This window comes from Brachyistius frenatus, unplaced genomic scaffold (genome assembly GCF_029030835.1).
Source record: "Brachyistius frenatus isolate BFR_SWC_R1_liver_20210118 unplaced genomic scaffold, ASM2903083v1 Contig_269, whole genome shotgun sequence".
NCBI lineage: Eukaryota > Metazoa > Chordata > Actinopteri > Embiotocidae > Brachyistius > Brachyistius frenatus.
In genome coordinates this window covers 284,104-307,270 of record NW_027210868.1, presented here as the reverse complement: position 1 = coordinate 307,270, position 23,167 = coordinate 284,104, and the positions used below count along the sequence as shown (strand labels likewise).

The 23,167-nt window shown below is 41.6% G+C and overlaps 1 protein-coding gene across 3 annotated transcripts; it reads left to right on the top strand.

Annotated features, from left to right (window-relative positions):
- Positions 1-1,232: 1,232 nt before the first annotated feature.
- On the top strand, positions 1,233-21,671 carry pex6 (peroxisomal biogenesis factor 6). 3 transcript variants are annotated; one of them, XM_069721638.1, is made up of 18 exons: positions 1,237-2,045; positions 3,277-3,879; positions 4,620-4,789; positions 4,883-4,966; positions 6,344-6,464; positions 7,040-7,173; positions 7,334-7,436; positions 7,584-7,786; positions 8,690-8,876; positions 9,460-9,536; positions 10,496-10,613; positions 11,942-12,147; positions 13,090-13,151; positions 15,945-16,053; positions 17,655-17,777; positions 19,932-20,009; positions 20,112-20,251; positions 21,313-21,671. In XM_069721638.1, exons 1-18 carry the CDS (start codon positions 1,524-1,526, stop codon positions 21,447-21,449), a joined length of 3,177 nt encoding a protein of 1,058 aa, XP_069577739.1. In that variant the 5' UTR covers positions 1,237-1,523; the 3' UTR covers positions 21,450-21,671. The 3 variants fall into 3 exon arrangements, with proteins under 3 accessions (XP_069577737.1, XP_069577739.1, XP_069577738.1); XM_069721637.1 differs by having other exon boundaries at positions 1,241-2,045; positions 7,331-7,436; XM_069721636.1 differs by having other exon boundaries at positions 1,233-2,045; positions 4,620-4,966; positions 7,331-7,436.
- Positions 21,672-23,167: the final 1,496 nt, after the last annotated feature.

The window sequence follows — 23,167 nt, the reverse complement described above, 5'->3', positions numbered from 1 at the left end:
TATTTAGAATATTTTCAGTGCGTTACCTTGCCGTCGGAGTGACCGCGCCATTACATCCATGCTCTCTTCAAAGACACCAGAATCCTTTGACGATGACGCTAATTTATTTTACAGAACTAGTTGTGTTTTAACGCATCAGTTCAGATCTGAACAAACACCAAAGTTACACAAAACCAGACACTCCGAGCGAACTGCCTTCAGGACTCTCTCTCTGTGACATACCAACACTCACTATTTTAAGTATGGGTTCATGCAGCGCACTACGAGTGCCCAGATGATGTACGCAAAGGGGTCAAACTGAGTATGGAGCGATGGACACTTCAAACTCGAAGGTGAATGTGTGAGCAGTGGAGAAGGAGGGGCCGCCAAACTAAAGGTGTTTTTTTTTTTAACTGCAGCATCAGAGGAAGCAGCAGCGGTTTCTAAAATGTTGATTGTGTGTATTAAACAGAGAATAAACAGATTCAACTATGGGTAAAATAATCAAAGCTGGTGATGCATTCAAATGTTACAGTCATTGCCAGTAAGTTGCAGAACGACAGATTTCAAACACGCACTTGTATATTGCAAGTAATTCAAATAAGTGTACTTGAATTGTTAAACACTCGTTCAATCGTAAATAACAGAAGATATACCAACACTACTCCGCTTTTATTCAACGATCTCTCTCTGGAGAATTTCTAACGTCACTATAAGTACCAAGGAAAGAAACTCAGAAAAGGATGAAAAAAACAAAACAACGAAGACGAAATAACACATAATTTAGAAAAAAAATGTTTAAAATAAAAAGGATGCTAAATGGCATCCACAACTCAGTAGACAGTATAAAAGCAAAACAACATGACACTGTTATTTAAAGTTTTCAACTGGTAGCAAATTCTTGATAATGTGTGCATTATTCCACAATATCTGAGGGAAGACTGGTCTGCTTCATTCTGTCAAACAAAGTAGTAAAAAAGACCAATAAAGATGCCTTCTAGTATAATAATAAATTTCAGAACACACACCTCGATGAATGACAGAATGTTTACTTGACAAATAATAGATGAATATGCTGAAGCAGCTAAATATTGACAAAGTGATTCCTGTTCTAAGAGGTGGAACAATTCAGTACATGTTTCCACTTTAATGTAAATACAGTTAATAAATGGTGACATTTTACTCCTCAGTCGTTTTGCATGCAGGCAATACCAGATTACAGGTAAACAAGTATTTCTCTCAACTCCTGCTACAAAGGGAACATTAGTTAGTGTCTTTCTCACATTTCTGTGAATAATGATTGGTTGGAAAAACAATCTCTGGAGAAATCAAAAAAATATTGAAATAAAAGCAAACTTTGATCGTCAACAAGCACTTATGTTGCAACGACGAAAATTAATCTCAACAAATATATCGAACTAAAAAGATAAACCACAGAGGCTGGATTTGCCTGTCCTGTTGCAGTTCCTCTACTTCTCCACTAGGTGGCGGTAATGACAGGCTGAGGAACCAAAGCGCAGCAGGGGCGGCGAAGAAGATGAAAGATGTCGGTGCAGGTGGAGTTGAGCTGTCTGGAGAGTTTCCCGTCACACCTGAGTCCGCTGGACGTTTTACTCCTGAACTCTGACCTGGACGCAGTCTTCCAGAATGACACGGACCCGCCGACCGTCCTCTTCACCCCGCAGCGGCTGCAGGACGCCGACAGCACGGGCATTTTACTACGCGTTCACCCGACAGTCGAGGAGGAGGCGGCGGGCTTCGGCTTAGAGAACCGCCCCGGAGGAGGCTCCGGCCGCCGGGTCCGACTGTTCACCAGCCGGTTCTTCCAGCGGCACCACGGGCTCCAAGAGCTCGGATGCATCGGAACCGTCCGGGCTCTGGAGCCAGTCAGCCTGGCCAGAGTGGTGCTGGGAGCCCGCAGCAGGCAGAGCCTCCGCCTCGCCGGAGCGGAGCGCTTCACCGGCGGGCTGCTGGAGCTCTGCCGGCCGGGGCGGTGGCTGCTGGCCCGGCGGGGAGACCCGCTGCTGCTGCCCCGACACCCGCTGCTCGGAGAGGACCCGGGACAGGTGGGACTGAACACAGAAGAGCAACTGATCAGCTGTTGTTTGGTGATATTATGACGCTGGTTCTTAATAACAGGAAACCTTCTCCAGGATGATCTTTAATCATGTATTTATTCATAGACATGAATAACAGGAGAAGGTGTTGTATTCTGATACTGCAGCAGATTTACAGCCAAGAGTTACTTTTATTATGAATTATTATTTTATTTGAACTGGCCTCACTACGGAGTCCCCGAGGGGCCACGGCCAGGATCACTTTTGCGTTCCCTCTTCACTGCTCTTCTTCCGCCATGTCTTCTGAGACGCTGTCAGCTGCCCCCTGAATGTTACTCTGAACCGGGCAGCACGTATGGTGATGCGGTGCCATTATTTAACCAGTGAAAGCAAACGTAAGTTGTTAGATGAGGATGTTTCTGCAGAAGAAGAAGCAGCCTGTTTGTTTGGAGACGTTACGTTAGGCCTCTTCAACTTTACACCCTCACAATACTTTCACAGCAGCTGATGTCCATCACTGTTAACCACAGCTGCTGATGTCCATCACTGTTAACCACAGCTGCTGATGTCCATCACTGTTAACCACATTCAGCCACAGCTGAAGAATTGCATGGTTGTAAAGCGTCACATCATCCCTCCTTCCTGTAGTTTAGATCAACTGGACCAACAGTGTTCAGTGGACCAGAGCAGCTGAGTGGAAGTGGACCTGTGGCTCAGAAGGATGGAAGAAGAAAGTCCTCAAATAAACACAGATTCACTGAATGCAGATTGATGTCTGAAAATGTCTTTTTGTTTGTCAAACTGAGCCTGCAGCAGTTTTTGCATTTCAGTTACTCAAATCAATTTTCACAACAGTTGACTCTTAATTCTCCACCGTTAAACTAATAGTTGCTGCTGTACTATGAAGGTATTTCTGTGTCTTTATTATACAATCAAAAATTGAGTTTAATTATAAAATATATAAACTGAGAATAAAGTTATTGCATTGCAAATACATTTTCTTTCACAGTTTTGTTAGGTTTGATTTTGCTTATGAAACTAGATTTTTTTTTTGTCTGCAAATTGAAAACCTTTGCGTTCAAGTCAAACGCCACAAGGTGAGTTGGATGTAGTGGGCGGGACTTACGATGAGAGAGAGTTTCTATTGGTGGACACAGAAACACCTTCACACTACAGTTTCCTGCAGAACCCAAACGTTTGTCCCATTTCCTGCTCAGTGATTTTCTCCTGGTGCATTCAGGTGCAGCAGCAGCTGTCGGAGCTGCTGGTGTTGGAGTGCAGTCCTGTGACTCAGGGCAGGATCACGGCCGTCACCTCTCTGGTTCTGACGGACTGCTCGGACCCGGCGGACCCGCCCGGCTTCCCCGCGCCCGGCAGACCGCTCAGACTTTGCGTCTCCGACTTCGCTCACTACGCCGACGGCCTCGGCGGCGGACGGTCTCTGCTGGACAACAGGAGGCTGCTGAGCTCGGGGTTCTCGGGCGTCCTGCGGGCCCTGGAGTGCCGGGTGGACGTCCGGGTCGCGGACACGCGGCGGTGGCTCGGGGTCAGAGGTCAAGCGGTGGACGTGGACAGCTGCGTGTTTTTGAGCAAGCCGCTGCTCCTCAGACTCGGGCTGTTCAACCAGGAGTGGGTGAGGCTGTGGAGGCCGGGCGGATCCTCCAGACCGGCGGCGGGGGAGACGGATGTCGGGGAGCGGCTGGTGTCGGTGGTGGTGGTGGACCGGCCACCGGGCCCAGAACCGCTGATCCACGAGGACGTGGGTTTCATTTCAACGACTCTGTGGTTCAACATGACTGAAGGAGAAGTGATCCCTGTGAACAGCTGCTCGCTGAGGATGAAGGTGTGTTCACTCTGTGATTCACTGGACACACACACACCTGTATGGACACACACACACACACACACACCTGTATGGACACACACACACACCTGTATGGACACACACACACACACACCTGTATGGACACACACACACACACACACCTGTACACACACACACACACACACACACACCTGTATGGACACACACACACACACACACACACACCTGTATGGACACACACACACACACACACCTGTATGGACACACACACACACACACCTGTACACACACACACACACACACACACACACACACCTGTATGGACACACTCACACACACACACACACACACACACACACACACACACACACACACACACACACCTGTATGGACACACTCACACACACCTGTACGGACACACACACACACACACACACACACACACCTGTACAGTCCCACATTCCCTCCAGAAACTCGTTGTCATAACAGAAACCTGAATAGAGACTCTTTTACTAGATGTTATTAATTTGAACATTGAGTCAGCAGACTGAACGGATGAACTCGTCCATCTGTCCTGATGTTCACCAGGAAAACGTCTCAGACGGAGAAACAAAATGAGACACGAAACGACCACAAAGAGAAATAAGTCGACAGAAAATGATGAGAAGAGATTAAAATCAGCTACAAACATTATTTTATGTAACAACAATTACAAACCCGTTTCCAAAATGTATTTTTCTGTGGTTGTTTTGTCTCAGCGGTGGACTCCGTCTCCTCCGGAGCCCGGCGGCCGTCGCTCCGACACTTTCTGTCGCTCGGCGTCTCCACCGTTCGCCACGAAGCTTCACATCCAGCCGGTCGTCTCCCCGCTCTACAAAAACCTCGGTTGCTACGACAACCTGCTCGCCGAACACTTCGGCATTCCCAGGTCAGCCGGTGCTCTCCGAGTCACAGCTTCACATATTCAAATGTTCCAGTTGAAATGTTTTAACTTCAACCGGTTCCTTCTTTCTCACCACAGACTGGTTGCTCAGGGAGACGTCCTCACACTTCCTGCTGGGAACCATCCAGATCTGCTGGAGAACAACTCAGAGGGCATCCGCAGGTAACACACACACACACACACACACACACACACACACACACACACACACACACACACACACACACACACACACACACACACACACACACACACACACACACACACACACACACACACACACACACACACACAGACACACAGTTCACTAACATTGTGTATTTTATCCGTCGGAGCCTCACGGAGCTCCAGAACCAGTTGAGGGAGGAGCTGCTGAACTGGGACACGTTCCTTCATCACATACTGAGCTTCATTTTGTCCTCCTGCTCCTAAACTCTCCCCAGAGAAGCAGACGAGGTCAATCCGCCGCGGAAAATAGTCCCCAACTAACTACTTCCTGTTTATTTCTCTGTGGGATTAAAACAAATACTACAGTGGCCGTTTCAGGAAATTAATAAACCTTTAAAAAAAATGTACTTTATATCTGTGACGTGTTTTTAGAGATTTACATCTTCAGTAGGAACCAATGGGCTTCAATCTACTCTTTGATACAAACACATTGTGTTTGATTTCTACATAAAACACAATAATTAAGATTATTAACCATTATCTGCAATTATAGAAAATTAAGATGAACTGTTATGTTATCTGTAATTATAGATAATTAAGATTATTAGCCATTATCTGTAATTATAGATAATTAAGATTATTAACGTTATCTGTTATCTATAATTATAGATAATTAAGATTATTAACCGTTATCTGTTATCTGTAATTATATATAATTAAGATTATTAACCGTTATCTGTAATTATATATAATTAAGATTATTAACCGTTATCTATAATTATAGATAATTAAGATTATTAACCGTTATCTGTAATTATAGATAATTAAGATTATTAACCGTTATCTGTTATCTGTAATTATAGATAATTAAGATTATTAACTGTTATCTGTAATTATATATAATTAAGATTATTAACCGTTATCTGTAATTATAGATAATTAAGATTATTAACCGTTGTCTGTTATCTGTAATTACAGATAATTAAGATTATTAGCCGTTATCTGTTATCTGTAATTATATATAATTAAGATTATTAACCGTTATCTGTAATTATATATAATTAAGATTATTAACCGTTATCTATAATTATAGATAATTAAGATTATTAACCGTTATCTGTTATCTGTAATTATATATAATTAAGATTATTAACCGTTATCTGTAATTACAGATAATTAAGATTATTAACCGTTATCTGTAATTATAGATAATTAAGATTATTAACCGTTGTCTGTTATCTGTAATTACAGATAATTAAGTAATTTCTTTCCACAGCTTTAAAAAGTCACACTTGTGCTAAATTCACTGTAAATGATTAAAGTTCTCATGCTGCTCAGTGATGAGTCTGTGTGACCTTTGACCTTTCTCAGATGTCCAGTGCTGTACTTCAGAGTGCAGAAGGTGTGTCAGTCAGCAGAGAGAGAAGAAGGAGAAGAAGGAGGAGCAGGAGCAGCTCATCTGGCCGACCGACAACACACTTCACTCTACATGGTGAACTTTGACCTCTGCCCTCAACTAACAGTTTTTTATTTTGTAATTGGTTCATCCTGCCATCATCCTCTTCGTGGTCGTTTTTAATCTCTTCGTGGTCGTTTCTAATTTCTTCATGGTCGTTTCTAATCTCTTCGTGGTCATTTTTAAATCTCTTTGTGGTAGTTTTTTTTTTATCTCTTGGTGGTCGTTTCTAATCTCTTTGTGGTAGTTTTTAATCTCTTGGTGGTCGTTTCTAATCTCTTTGTGGTAGTTTTTAATCTCTTGGTGGTCGTTTCTAATCTCTTTGTGATAGTTTTTAATCTCTTGGTGGTCGTTTCTAATTTCTTTGTGGTAGTTTTTAATCTCTTGGTGGTCATTTTGTATTTCTTTGTGGGTTTGACCAGGTATCTGGGACTGTTGATGCTGCTTAGAGAGAAATTAGGAGTGGTTTTTTTTCATTGAATTTTTCTATGCCCACTAATGCAAACATGTCAGAATTATTGACCCATGAAAATGACAAAGTATATAATCCTGAAATAAGACTGTGATCTTATTGTGATTATTCGGTCCCTGTTGTTTATTGGTCTCCTCAGGGAGCCTCCACCAACAGCCCCGTCCCCTCCTGCTCTGTGGAGGGAGCGTCTCTGTGGAGTAGTTTGTCTCCTCCGGGCCTCAACAAGACCATCGAGCTCATAATCAGCAGCATCCTGCCTCACCTGCAGCACAGGTAACTCCCCCGTCCTCACAGATCTACAACAGGAAGCAGTGAAAAACAATAAATCTACAATAAGATCTGACCGTCCTGCTATCATAAACCTGTAACACAGAGGTGTGATGACACATGGTCATGTGATTGCTGATGTCAGTGTTGTGTCTGGTTGTAGCAGCTCTCTGTCTGGATGCACTGTCCTCCTCCACGGTGCTGCAGGAAGCGGAAAGACGACCGCGGTCAGAGCGGCGAGTCGTAGAATGAACCTCCACCTGCTGAAGGTACGACGGCTGTTAAACGTATATCAAATCATCAGGTGGATGAAATTACATCTGCATAAATATACTGCAGAGTTCTCATGACATGTTCTCCACCCGTGTGTTTTAGGGTTTGGCTTGTCTTGTGGCAGTAACAGTTCCTGTGTGCAGGTGGAGTGTGTGAACTTGTGCGCCGACACTCCCGCAGCCTCCGAGGTGAAGCTGACGTCGGTGTTTCAGCGGGCCGACGCCCTGCAGCCGTGCATCCTGCTGCTCAGGAACCTGCAGCTCCTGCTCCGACCTCGAGGGGCCGCCGAGGACGACGGCCGGCTGCAGGCGACACTCTGCCAGCTGCTCAGCAGCGCCACCACCGGGTCAGTAACCGCCCCTAACCCTCATCCAATAACACTGATCTGGCTTTTCATGGAGACCGACACACATTCCGAATCGCACACTATTTCTTTTTACTTTTAGTACAGACCACAGCTACCCTTAAAAAGTATCTACTGTTGCATGTACTATGTTTACAATTGGGACATACTTCATCATAAAAATTTGTCTTGAACTTTGACCTACTTTGTCATCCATAGCGCAACATTTCATGTAAAAAGAGAAAGGATGCAATTTGGAATGAGTACGCTTCCTTTTAATTCCTCTTCTTCTTGTTCTCACCTGTCAATCAAACAGACACGCCCCCAAAAACAGGTCTTCTTGAATCTTCTTTTCTAATGAATGAGGGATTATTTTCAGATGGACCTCCAGAAAACTAATAAGAAGGAGTGACTTTAGCTAACAACACCGAGATAACTGATGGACACATTTTATTCACTTTGGATTTGATGAGAGAAGTTGAATGGGAGTCTATGGAGCCGGAGGCTTTTTGGAGCCGACCTCCAGTGGCACTCGCTGGTATTGCAGCTGAAGGCACTTTTGCATCGGCCTCATTTTTCTGAAAAAAAGGTTGGCCTGTTGTGTAAAATGTAAATATAACAGAATGTGATGATTTTCCAATCTTGTAAACCCATATTTCATTTTAAATAGACTAAAGACAGCATTGTATTGTTTTAGGAAAAATATGTTCATTTTGAATTAGACTGAGCTGCAGTGTTTATAATGAAACCAACACTTGTACCTGAAGGCATTACAGTCAGGAGGAAATGTAACGTGTGTGTGTGTGTGTGTGTGTGTGTGTGTGTGTGTGTGTGTGTGTGTGTGTGTGTGTGTGTGTGTGTGTGTGTGTGTGTGTGTGTGTGTGTGTGTGTGTGTGTGTGTCTCAGTGTGGTGGTGGTGGCCACGGTCTGCACACCTCGGGATCTGTCTGCGGGTGTCGTGGGGGCGTACGTCCATCAGGTGGCGATAGAGAGCCCCACAGAGGAGCAGCGGGGCTCCATGCTGGTCAGCCTGAGTCGAGACCTTCAGCTGGGGAGAGATGTCAGCCTGGAGAGACTCTCCAAACTCACCGCGGTACGTCGTGATTCTGGTGACCGACCGACAGTCTGATCCTTCATCTGGGACACAAAACTAAACTGTTGGTCCTGATCAGAAAGTTTTTTACACCAAGAAGGCAGAAGGTTCTGTGGTTTAATGAAGAATTGATCCCCACTTAGGTGAAATCTGCTGAAACACGCATAAAACTCAAAAAGGAAAACCGTAAAGCTGTACAATAATAAATCTTCGATATGTTGAGACCAAACTCTAGAAGCAAATCTAGAAACAACAATTTCCTTCATCGACAGTTTGCCATATTAATAATTTATCCACACACGTCCTATCGAACCAGTTTTTATTTACTCGCACCTGTTGCTGTCATTTCTGACAACATTAGGAATTTAAAACAACAGATTAAGTAAACAAGTGCAACATGATAATGACACAAATTGTAGATCTTCAACGATTGGCCCAAAATAAAGTCGGAAGTATTAAACACAGAAAACAACAAAAATCTCCTCAGCAAACACACAACAAAACTACAAAACATCTTTTCTTTTGGATGAAAGTTATCAGCAGTGAGTTCCTTCATTCTTGCCCTCCTCCGTGTCCTCTGCAGGGCTTCGTGTTGGGGGATCTGAGTGCTCTGCTGGCTGAGGCCGGTCGAGCTGCCTGCAGGAGGCTGATCCACACCTGGTAGGACTGAAGACCAACAACAGCACTTTTTTAATAGAGACGCAGCCATATTGGCATTCATTTCTTGTCTGATATCAAACCTTTTTTTTTTTTGTTATACAAACTTTAATGCAGAAAAGATGCTTGCAGTAATTTAGAATTTGGTGGGGTTTTTTTTATTTAGTTTTTATAATTATTAGCTTTCCAGAGATGCAATTTTGGAAAAATGTATTCTTAAACTGTAAATATCCTGCCTCCATTTCTATCTTTGTCACATTTTGGTCAATATATTGCTATTGCTTTTTTTTTTTTTCTTACTTCCTCATCATCATCGGCCCCAAATAATAATAATTAAAAAAAAGTTAATCTGTGCATGAACACGAGTTACACCCATTAAAAAAAAAATTCCCACTGAAACAGTAAATACTGTCAGTCTTTGTTCAGACTGTTACAGGTGTTCACACAGCTCTTTAATCATTTTTGAGGCTGTTTGTGATCTTATTTAAATTTTTCTTTTAATCAAAACAAAGAATTCCATATACTTGTTAAAGATTCTCACATGAATATTTGATGCTTTCCTTCTTTCTAATGTTTATAAACTGAATACTTGGGGTTTCAGACCGTTGCTCAGATAAAATCTGAATCCAACATGTTGGGCTTTGAGAGATTCTGGTGGGCATTTTATAGTTTGCTGCCAAAAGCTAACATCTGTTGGATCCTTAAAATATAAATTACTGTAAGTGGAGTCCCACAAAGCAACGTATTGGGTCCTCTTTACTTTTAATGTATGTTACAAAACGAGGTTTTAAGAAAATAGCTAGTTCGCTGGAACTTTTAAGGTGATGACGACTGAAGGAAATCACTGCTGTCAATCAAAGAGTACTTCAGCACGTAACAGACAGTAATTGTTAGATTCAGTCCAAATTTAAAACATATGCAATGTTTTAGTTCCCCTCTTTTGAGTTCCTTCCTGTGTGCAGTGGTGGCCGGCAGGAGGAGGATCTGCGCTGCAGCGGAGTGACTGTCCTGAACCAGGACTTCACCTTGGCCCTTGAGACGCTGCAGGACGCCCAGTCCAAAGCCGTCGGAGCCCCGAAGGTGAGAGTTCACCGCTCAGCACGACGGGCCTCCAGGATATCTGTTGTTTATCTGTTGAAGTGGAAAATTTAGCAGCTAAAGACAGCAAACCAGAGATGATCTTACCTGTCAAATGTTTTCTTTATTGGTTGGATGAAGCATAACTGACAAAAAAAAAAGTTTATGTTCTCATTACGAGGCACATGTTTTCATCATAAAGAGATAACATTTGGTAGCTTATACAACAAGTAAACTCTATTCCCTCGTTATAAAACCTGTTATAATGATAAATATATGTTTACAGAATGGTATTAAGTGCTTCTGTGACAAACATGGGTTTGGTTTCTCAGTGTACGGCATCAACGTGTGTCGCCATGCTGATAACAGCCACATCTGTAATAACATATTTGGTTTTGGAAATCAAAATCTACCTTCTGGAAGTAGGCTGTAATAATAAGCAGCAGTCTTTGTGTGTAAGCATGTTGCATTGTGCAGAATATGAACAGAAAAGCAGCTGCTGTGCTCCTGTCCATTCTTTTTTTCTCATTAACGGAGTGAAATGTGAGCACAGTCATCCTTTAAATACTCCGTTCTGTGTCTGAGTGTTGATGAAGTTCAGTTTCTTTATGATCTGGAACACAATAATATATATCAAGTGGGGTTTTTTTTTTCATTAAAATGAGAAAACGATCTCATTAAAAGCTTTCTTGTTGTACGGAGATCCTGAGCAGATGTTTTCTGTCATGTTCACAGGGTTTAAAACGACACCTGAAAGAGGCTGCTGTTTCTTTCCTTGTATCGTGTTGAGCCTCTCTGTAACTTAAACTCTGCTCTCTTTAACTTAAACTCTGCTCTCCATAACTTAAACTCTGTCTGCTCTCCATAACTTAAACTCTTCTCTCTGTAACTTAAACTCTGCTCTCCTTAACTTAAACTCTTCTCTCTTTAACTTAAACTCTGCTCTCCGTAACTTAAACTCTTCTCTCTGTAACTTAAACTCTGCTCTTCGTATCTTAAACTCTTCTCTCTTTAACTTAAACTCTGCTCTCCGTAACTTGAACTCTGCTCTTCGTATCTTAAACTCTTCTCTCTGTAACTTGAACTCTTCTCTCTGTAACTTAAACTCTTCTCTCTGTAACTTGAACTCTTCTCTCTGTAACTTGAACTCTGCTCTTCGTATCTTAAACTCTTCTCTCTGTAACTTGAACTCTTCTCTCTGTAACTTAAACTCTTCTCTCTGTAACTTGAACTCTTCTCTCCGTAACCTAAACTCTGCTCTCCTTAACTTGAACCCTGCTCTCCGTAACTTAAACTCTTCTCTCCGTAACTTGAACTCTGTGTCTGAGCAGATCCCTCATGTGCGTTGGGAGGACGTTGGAGGTCTGCAGCACGTGAAGAAGGAGATCCTGGACACAATTCAGCTTCCTCTGCAGCGACCCGAGCTCCTGTCTCTGGGTCTGAACCGGACCGGGGTCCTACTGTATGGACCACCAGGAACAGGAAAGACTCTGCTCGCCAAAGCTGTGGCCACTGAGTGCTCCATGACCTTCCTCAGGTACTCGACTCTAGAAAACCTTCCCAAATAACAAGGTATTTGTGGTCCTACACTACAGCTGAGTTATTAACACATATTACAGGGCCGTATGCACTGAGTGTGAGTCCCTGGTTTGAGCCACCCGGAGTCATTCATGACATTTATTTTCTGTCAGACATTAAGCCCATATTTGTGTCCCACAAACATGGTTCAGATATTACCAGATTCTACACAATTATAAAAAGATATTTCTGCTGACAATATTTTCTGCTGAGATACATGTAAAAACAAAAAAAGTATTATTTGGAAATCTTTTTTTCCTTGATATATTTCCTTGATTTGGGCGGCACGGTGGTACAGTGGTTAGCACTGTCGCCTCACAGCAAAAAGGTTCTGGGTTCGAATCCGGTCCTGGGCCTTTCTGTGCGGAGTTTGCATGTTCTCCCTGTGCTTGCGTGGGTTCTCTCCGGGTTCTCCGGCTTCCTCCCATCATCCAAAAACATGCACTTCAGGTCAGGTTACCTGGCGCCGCGGTCGTGGCAGCCTGCTGCAGCAGCTCCCCCCTGAGAGCCCCCCTGCTGTAGTGAAGAAATTTCCCCTCGGGGATTAATAAAGTGTATAAAATCAAAATCAAAATCAAATAAAGGCCAATCTAAAAAAAATCTCAAAGTATTATCAGAGTAAATAATGAAAGATCTAGATAGCTTCGACTGTCTTGAAAAAAAACAAGATATAGTATGAATGGTTAGCCCCTATAATGACTAAGATATGAGTTTATAAGTGAAGGTAGTGAAATTACCCTGAACATAACCTAGAGTTCAAAGGGTTAAATAGATGTTTGTGGCTGCCAGCAGGGGGCAGTGCAGTGCACAGCCCAGGTCAGTTTAGTGATGACTCCACTGTTTTGTTGAGATGTGAGGAGCTGAATGCTTCCTGTGACTTCTCATGGACGTCTTCTCTCAGTGTTAAAGGTCCAGAGCTCATCAACATGTACGTGGGTCAGAGCGAGGAAAACATCAGAGCAGGTCGGTGTCCTCCTGTCTTCTATTTACTGTTTTGTTTTTTGCTTTCCCCATGTTGTCCTGTCAATTATTCTTTCTTTAGTATTGAAACAAAACAAACAGACAGCTGGAGCAGTTTCCTCTGGAAGAGTCGACCAAACGATATTTCCCTTTTCTTTAAAAGGGTAACCAGCTAATTCTTTCACGGCTGTAAGCAGCAGCAGTCTCATTTCAAACCTGCCTTTGCAATTTTGCCACATGGCACAACTGCATGTTTGGTTTCATATGAAACTACACAGCTTTGTCTTTCTAACCAAATAATCCACAAATTTGAGCAAAACAGCTGCTTAAAACTCAGCGACACATGTTTCACAGCCTCACAGACTAAATTCTAGATTTCAATTTTGCTTTTTCCATCAAAAACAAATGTTCTCAGTCAAAAATATATGAAATCAGTGCTCCACTTTCCTCTTTCGTATTCCAGTGATGGATAAGCGGTATACCGGTGCCCTCGAGGCAGAAAATGTGGATGCAAAGTGGCTGTTAGATGAGGAATCGCATCACATCCCTCCACGCAGATCAAAGTCTAATCTGTAATTATAAAACAGTGACCTTCACCTTCCTGGTTCGATCTGCGTCGTCTGTCTAACCTCTGACTCACACCGACACACACTAACCTTACCTGATCAGGTGAGTGTTTGTGTGAGTTAAAGGTTCAGACACGATCCATCTGTGCTGTCGTGCACTTAATTGGCAAATATTTAGATCATATTTCAGATCACTTTTGAGGGAATTTCTCACTTTTTCCAACCAAACAATGAATTAATTTGTGAAGAAAATAATCAGCAGATTGACACGTAATGCAAATAATTATTAGTCGCTATTTGATACGGATATTTTTTAAAGAGCTTCACCTAAACCAACCACAACAGTAAAATATTGCTTTTACATTAATGCACATTAGTTATTTTCAAAAGACGTTTTAAACATCCTTCAATTCAAAGAACTGTTTCAAAAAGAGAAAAACAGATTTTGTTTTGAACTTCCCACCCGATGACAGGTTACAGCAAGACGAGTGGTCACATGACGCTGCAGCTCGTATCATTTATCAGTGCGTTGCAGAAGTCTGTGCTGCTTGTTTACTAGCAGAGCAGAACCGAGATCTGCTCGTATCCTGAAGCTTTAACAGCCACAACATCTGTCAGCTTCTTCTAAAGTGTTTTAAAATGGAGACGCTGCCTGTTGCTGCTATGATTTAAAACGGGTGAAACATTTTTGGTGCTTTGTTTCTTTTGCATCAAATTTGTCTGCAGTTGAGATTCTTTAGCACAGGATCAGCAGCATCGGTACGCTGACTGATTGAGAAACAGCAGGTTTTCTGGGAGGTTTTTAAATCCCATTGTAGCCTGGTGATTTGAAAAGGAAGACTTATTGTATTCAAAAGTTTTCCCAGGTGTCCCTCATCCACAGAGCTCAAGGTTTCTCAGGTGGGCCTGACAGTGGTGGAGTTGTTACTGAATACATGTTTGGAAATAGACTTCAGTGGCTGAGACTTTATTAAAAAGAAAAAAAATGCACGCAGTCAGACCATCACATAGATTTAAAAAGAAATCAACATTAGTTCTCTTAACATTACTCAAAAATGTATAAGTCTTAAACCGTTTCAATGACAGATTCAGCTCATTATTATTAATTATTACTATTATTATTATTTAACTATTATTCAACATGGCAGCTGAGTTACTGAAGCTTTCCTGCAATGTGGGAATATTCATTGAAATGTAGTTGTTTGGATCATTTAAATCAACCTTTGGGTTGTTTCCCACCTGCTTGATCGTCTGACTGCTCCTATTCCTTCATCTTGGTGTCGCCATGTCCTTCCATCTTCCATCCTTCTGTGAATTCCATCTATTTCTTTATTTCTGTAGTTCTGTATTTTTGTATTTCTTTGTTTCTGTATTTCTATATTTCTGTTTCTATATTTCTGTGTTTGTGTGTTTCTATATTTCTGTTTCTGTATTTTTATATTTCTGTGTTTCTATATTTCTATGTTTCTGTTTCTATATTTCTGTGTCTATATTTCTATATTTCTGTGTCTATATTTCTATATTTCTGTTTCTATATTTCTATATTTCTGTGTCTATATTTCTATGTTTCTGTGTTTCTATATTTCTATATTTCTATGTTTCTGTGTTTCTATATTTCTATGTTTCTGTGTTTCTATATTTCTATGTTTCTATATTTCTGTCTCTATATTTCTGTTTCTGTGTTTCTATATTTCTATGTTTCTATATTTCTATGTTTCTGTGTTTCTATGTTTCTGAGTTTCTATATTTCTATGTTTCTATATTTCTATGTTTCTGTGTTTCTGTATTTCTATGTTTCTGTGTTTCTATGTTTCTGTGTTTCTGTGTTTCTGTATTTCTATATTTCTGTGTTTCTATGTTTCTGTGTTTCTATGTTTCTGTGTTTCTATATTTCTATGTTTCTGTGTTTCTATATTTCTGTTTCTGTGTTTCTATGTTTCTATGTTTCTGTGTTTCTGTATTTCTATGTTTCTGTGTTTCTATGTTTCTGTGTTTCTATATTTCTATGTTTCTATGTTTCTGTGTTTCTGTATTTCTATGTTTCTATGTTTCTATATTTCTATGTTTCTATGTTTCTGTGTTTCTATATTTCTATGTTTCTATGTTTCTGTGTTTCTGTGTTTCTATATTTCTATGTTTCTATGTTTCTATGTTTCTGTGTTTCTATATTTCTATGTTTCTATGTTTCTGTGTTTCTGTATGTGTGGACTGATGTGTACGTCGTCTCCAGTGTTCTGCAGAGCGCGCTCAGCAGCTCCCTGCGTCGTCTTCTTTGATGAGCTGGACTCTCTGGCTCCCAGCAGGGGGGGCAGTGGAGACTCTGGAGGGGTGATGGACAGGTGGGTGTTGACCAGCACTGAGGGGGTTTATATTCATTACCTCTTACTTGATGCACTTTTCAGCTCTTCAGCTGCTCTCTGATGCTCTGTTATTGTCTTCTAATTCTCTGTCTTAGTCAGTTTTATGTATGTTTTTAGCAGAAAATTTTACTTGTGTATTTAGCAATTTTCAGAGAATTATCTTTGTACCCTGGTCCTGAGAAACGTCATCTCGTTCCACTGTATGTCAAATAATATGGATACAAAAACATTAACCTTGAACCTTGAAGTTAAACATATCCAACCTGCCAAATGCAGCAAGGACAGCCAACGATGAAAATGGTGGAATGCGTAAATGAATAGGTTTATAATCACAGCTGCATCGTTAGGGTGAGTGTTTCTGACTATATTTGCATTTGGTTATGCCATCAAATTATCATGTTACTTAGATATATACTTCATGCGTCTTGTGACTATTTTAGACTTATTCTTTAACTGCAACTCTGGCGGTGTCGAACAGACATGCGAGCAAAGAAAAATCTATGAATATATAGACAAATATAAAAACCTTATTCATAGCTGTAGATATTCTTACTTTCATATCTTATAAGTACAAGTACAAGGCCTTAGTGCTTCAATCAGTCTCTGTTGTAGGACGAGATCAGTTTACAAAAACACAATGAAATGGAATCTCCATATCTCTCATCAATAATTTTCCGTAAAATCCATGAGACTGTTTTGGTCCCTGAACGTTCTTCCTCTCCTAATAGACCCGTTCACTGTCCACGTATCTACAAATGATGACGTCGTTTTCCAAGGAAATGCATTTATCAGTAGACGGTGATTTAATAGGCGTCGATCCATCATCTTGAACATTAACTGCTCTAGAACAGACGAGGTGAGCAGCATAAGTTACCATGGTGATAAATGTCTCATAAATAAATAATATTAGTTTTCTGGAGGTCCATCTGAAAATAATCCCTCATTCATTAGAAAAGAAGATTCAAGAAGACCTGGTTTTGGGGGCGTGTCTGTTTGATTGACAGGTCTGTGGTGCAGTCAGGTTACAGCTATCGGTGGGCGGGACGTAGTATCGTCAGGTTTCTGATCAGATCAGTCAGATCCACCGCTGGCTCCTCCCCCAGCTCGTCCAAATATGGTCACTTCCTGCTCCAAACCGCTCCGAAGTAGCAAAATGGTGACGGACAGAATCTGAACTGGAGGATTCATAACGTTCACAAACCAACGATGACATCACTGATGGTTGATGACATCACTGATGGTTGCTGATTGGTCATAACCCTGACAACATTGTTAAACGTGACATTACCTCACTATCCCCTAATCGGGCTTCGTAGTACAGACTCCAGTTCAGGAAGAGATTGTTGATTAAACAAACTGTCTGGATGTTTTGCTGCTTTTAATTTTGTGTACTTTTATAAACTCTTCATAACTTCTACCTCCATCATATTTCCTGTTACTGCACATTATCACTTCTATTATCTCTAGTGCTGTATTTTATAACTGCGTCAGTCTTTTACTGTGAAGCACTGTGACGTCTGCTCCACACGCGTGTTACCGTGTTCCTCTGTAACACGGTTTGATTGAATGTGTCCGTACAGAGTGGTGTCTCAGCTGCTGGCCGAGCTCGACGCGCTGCACTGCAGCACCTCTGCAGGAGTTTTTGTGATCGGAGCAACAAACCGTCCAGACCTGCTGGACCAATCACTGCTGAGGCCGGGGAGGTCAGAGGTCACACACACACACACACACACACACACACACACACACACACACACACACACACACACACACACACACACACACACACACACACACACACAAAGTTTGTTTTTCCATCTCTTTATATAACATGACACTGACTTACTTTAAGTTCCTGGAATGTTACCCTGATTCTACTAAACCTAATGTAAGTCTACAACTTTAAAACATTTGTTTCACATTATGGGAACTACAGACTGGATATAAAACTACAGACTATAAAACTACAGACTGGATATAAAACTACAGACTTGATATAAAACTACAGATTGGATATAAAACTACAGACTGGATATAAAACTACAGACTATAAAACTACAGATTGGATATAAAACTACAGACTGGATATAAAACTACAGACTATAAAACTACAGATTGGATATAAAACTACAGACTGGATATAAAACTACAGACTATAAAACTACAGATTGGATATAAAACTACAGACTGGATATAAAACTACAGACTATAAAACTACAGACTGGATATAAAACTACAGACTATAAAACTACAGACTGGATATAAAACTACAGACTAGATATAAAACTACAGACTGGATATAAAACTACAGACTAGATATAAAACTACAGACTATAAAACTACAGACTGGATATAAAACTACAGACTATAAAACTACAGACTGGATATAAAACTACAGACTGGATATAAAACTACAGACTTGATATAAAACTACAGACTGGATATAAAACCACAGACTATAAAACTACAGACTTGATATAAAACTACAGACTTGATATAAAACTACAGATTGGATATAAAACTACAGACTGGATATAAAACTACAGACTATAAAACTACAGATTGGATATAAAACTACAGACTGGATATAAAACTACAGACTATAAAACTACAGATTGGATATAAAACTACAGACTGGATATAAAACTACAGACTATAAAACTACAGACTGGATATAAAACTACAGACTATAAAACTTCCAGCTCGAATCTGAACTGGAGGATTCATAACGTTCACAAACCAACGATGACCTCACTGATGGTTGATGACATCACTGATGGATGATGACATCACTGATGGTTGATGATTGATTAGACGGCGAGTGACCTGTCAGTTCTTGAAGTTGATGTGAAGCAAAATGTCTTTGAAATGGTTTAAATTGTGATGTCTGGACGTCTGCGTCAGAGAGTTGCTGGTATGAAACCAAAAGTGGTCCAAGAAAAGAACCGGTGAGGCAGCGACAGAGTTGGGGGGTCGTGTGGGGGTCGTGTTGGGGTCGTGTGGGGGTCGTGTTGGGGTCGTGTGGGGGTCGTGTTGGGGTCGTGTTGGGGTCGTGTGGGGGTCGTGTTGGGGTCGTGTGGGGGTCGTGTTGGGGTCGTGTGGGGGTCGTGTTGGGGTCGTGTGGGGGTCGTGTGGGGGTCGTGTTGGGGTCGTGTTGGGGTCGTGTGGGGGTCGTGTGGGGGTCAGTGCTTCACAGTTTACGGGGAATATGCTGGAACATGAATGCAGACTCCTGTCATCCTGTCATGAGCTGCAGAACACAACATTTTCAGACTGCAAATAAAAGCCCTTTCTGAAGAGTTGGACAGTGTAAAATGTAAATGAGACATGTTGCTGGCATCAAATTCTAAATAAGCATATCTTTTTTTATAAAACAATAAAATGTCTCAGTTTCGTCTTTGGTTGATATTTCGCTTTCAACTGCGTCCAAAAGTTAGTTTTCATTTTTTTCCTGAGTAAAATATCTTTGTGTCATCAGCCAATATAATGAGATGTAGTAGTTTTGTCACCTTAGAAATATAATTTATACACAGTACAAAGCGTCTCAGAGGCAGGACGAGCCTGAAGGAACTCAACAGGTGACCTTCATAAAGTTTCATTCATTTTCAAAACCACCTCTACGACACTACATTGATTATACACACATTAATAAACAGGAACAAAGCTTCAGCAGTGTTCAGTTTGGGCTTCATGACCATGTGAAAGAAAAATACCTTCTTTTTCCAATACATTTTTTTGTTTCAAAATATAAATCAAATAACTTGTAGTTTTTATTTAGTTATTTTTGATGCCTGTTTGTAAAAGGAAAAGTGAAATGATCCACAGAAACGCTGACCTGCGTCTGAATCTGTCCTCAGGTTTGATAAGTTGGTCTACGTTGGAATCAACGAGGATCAAGTCTCCCAGCTGCAGGTTCTCCAGGCCGTTCTCAAAAAGTAAGAGACCCCCACTAGACTTTGGAGTAGTCCCCCCCCCCTCCCAAAGTATTGATGTAGGAAGTATAAAAGTGTGGTGCTGCTTTCCTGTTCACCTCAAAGGTTCCAGTTGGACCCGGCTGTGAACCTGCAGGAGGTGGTGGATCGCTGCCCCGCTCGCATGACCGGCGCCGATCTGTACGCTCTCTGTTCAGACGCCATGACGGCCGCCATCAAGAGGAAGATCTCTCTCATCGACGACGGTGAGAAAATACACAACCCGCCGCGTCAGCAGGAAAACCTTCGTCACACAAACTGGGCGGAGCCTCCACCGGCCTGAAACATGACCACACGTGGAATCGTTTTATTCAGTCTAAACAGCTATTCATCATTTTTAATCAGTTGTTTTAAAAAAACAATGATTCAAATTCAAATTTCATTGTAAAAAGGTGTTAAAGAACCTGGATGAAGTTCGTCTGGCCGCTCCGACCGTCGCTCAGCTTCAGTGTTCTTCTCTGTGAATGCAGTCTGAAGGGTCGACCAATCAGAGAGCAGTGTCGGTCCCGCCCCTCCTTCCCTGTGATTGGACGGCTGGTGACAGTGACGAGTGCAACGTTAACATTTTTCAACTCTCGGCGACCGGAAAAATAAAATCTCCAAACGTTGAACGCAGACTCGACGCTCAGCAGCTCGTCACGCTGCCGTCGTTCAGTCAAACTATTTCAGAAACACGCTGCACTCTGGGAGAAAAGGCTTCGCGGCAACACACCCAGACACTCATCCAGTGAAAACCTTATTTACTAAGTGATCGCTGGCTGTCACTCCGTTTACTGCTTTTCATAAAACTGAACATTTCACAGATGTTGTAAATATATGTATTTTTTTTTCCTGGGTCTAATATCAGAAGTCTTCATTGACATTAGTCGATCAACAGACAATTATCAGCAACAGTTTTCACAATCAATTCATAATCGTTGTCATTGAAAGAAATGAAAAACAAAACGAACAATTGCCGTTAAACTATTTAGCGTTGTGGTGTTTGCACGTGTTGACATCATATCCTGGTAACATCCTGATAACAGCAATATGATGCAAGAAGTCCTCGTCTCTTTTTAAAGAAACTCCAGAATCTTTTTGGTTTTGTTTCACGTGTTCATCTTATTCAGGTTGACCAAGAATCAGGAAACAAGTACAAAATAAATAATACTATGCCCCTCCCCCTTTATATCGCTGATCCTTTAAAACAGCTGTTTATAGTCAGTATAATAATAGTAAAGATATTTTGTTCAGCAGCTGTGACTCGTCTGCCCCCCCCCTCCTCCAGGTCTGGATTCGGAGGTTTCTCCTGTCCGTCTCTCCGTCGACGATTTCTCTGCAGCTCTAGAGAACTTCCAGCCGTCTGTTTCCGACCAGGAGCTGTCGAGATATAAAAACCTTCAACAGAGACTCGCTGCAACGTAGAAACACAGAAACTACTGAAAGATGTTCGCCCTCCAACACCCGATCAAAAAGACCCAACGATCACGACACATCAGTGTCTCATGAAATAATGGAATTGTAGTTCTCAGCACCTTTGAGAAATTCTTACTGACAAGCAATGAAATGTTAACGATATAAAGAGAAGTTATTTGATCAAATATTAAGTGTAAATAATCAAATGAATGCTCTGCCGGGCTGTGAGGAGTTTGTTTGTTTGTTTGTTTATTTAAATCTTAGATTTAGCTTTTGTATAGCAGCAGCTACTCTTCCTCGGCTCTTCATAATTTACAGTGAATACACTTTATAAAACACACAAACATAACACACACAAAAACTAAACAACTGATGCAATTTTAAATGACTCAAACACCAGAAAATGCAATTTGTGGAGTTTTATGGGGTTTTTTTCTGTTAAATTGCAAAACAAAATACTTTTTTTTTTACAACTACAGCCTAATAAAGAAGGAGTTGTATGTAATCAGTTCGGATGATAAACATCCCGGACATCATACAAATAGCTGTAAATGTCTTAGTTCTGATCTTTATTTTCTAAACTTCAAGGTAATGAAACATCCTGAGTGAGTTCACATCCCGTCTGTAGCAGAGGACACCGAATCGGCCTTCTTCTGTAAACACTAGTGCTTTAAATAGTTTCTACATCATATTATTTAACACCCTGTTTATGTAAACATAAAATAAATCTCTTCCAACTGTGAGCGTGTATAAACTGGTGTTGTAGGATCAGATACCTTAATTCTCATGAGAAGATGTTTTTGGCCATAAACCAAATCACGTTCGGTTTCCTGTTTCCCCAGTCGAGCCATGTGGTCTGTTTCATGGTTGAAATGGGAGGAGAGGCTGAATGGCCTTGCTAACGGTAAATAATGACGGATTAGAGCTGATGCATCAGGTTTTGTTTGGACACACTTACTCTGCGCTGAAAGACCTTCAGCTCAGCTTCTGTTAAATATTTCTGAGGTGGAGAAGTTTTACAAAATAAAAGCATCTGCAGATTGTTGTAGAGATTGGTTGAATCTGAATCTGGAGCGGTGCAGCAGCGGTGGTGCAGCAGTGGTGGTGCAGTGGTGCAGCAGTGCAGCAGCGGTGGTGCAGCGGTGGTGCAGCGGGGTGCAGCATTGTCGCCTCACGGCAAAAAGGTTCAGGGTTTGAATCCGGGCCTTTCTGTGTAGAGCTGCATGTTCTCCGTGGGCCTGAGTGGGTTCTCTCGGTACTCCGGCTTCCTCCCACCATCCAAAAAACACCAATGAACCTCGGGTTCATACCTCATATAAATGTCCCTTAGGCGTGAATGCTCTTTGTTTCCGTCTGTCTTTGTTTCCGTCTGTCTGTAAGTGTCGGCCCTGTGATGGACTGGGACCTGTCCCGGTGAACCCCGCCTTCACCCAGAGTGAGCTGGGATAGGCTCCGCCCCCCTGTGACCCTGTTCAGGACAGAGCGGGTGGAGATAATGGATGGATGGATGGATGAATTGACACCATTTCCTGGAGGGACTGATATCTGGTTGTTCAGGAGAACAGTGACTTCAATGCAACGCTGTCAGACAGCTGCAGCTGAGGATACTATAACAACAACAACAACAACAACATAATGAAATAATACATGATACAGACAGATATAGAATATGATGAGGTGATGCAGCAGATCTTCATCTTCCTCACTGACTGGAGAAGTGACTCCCG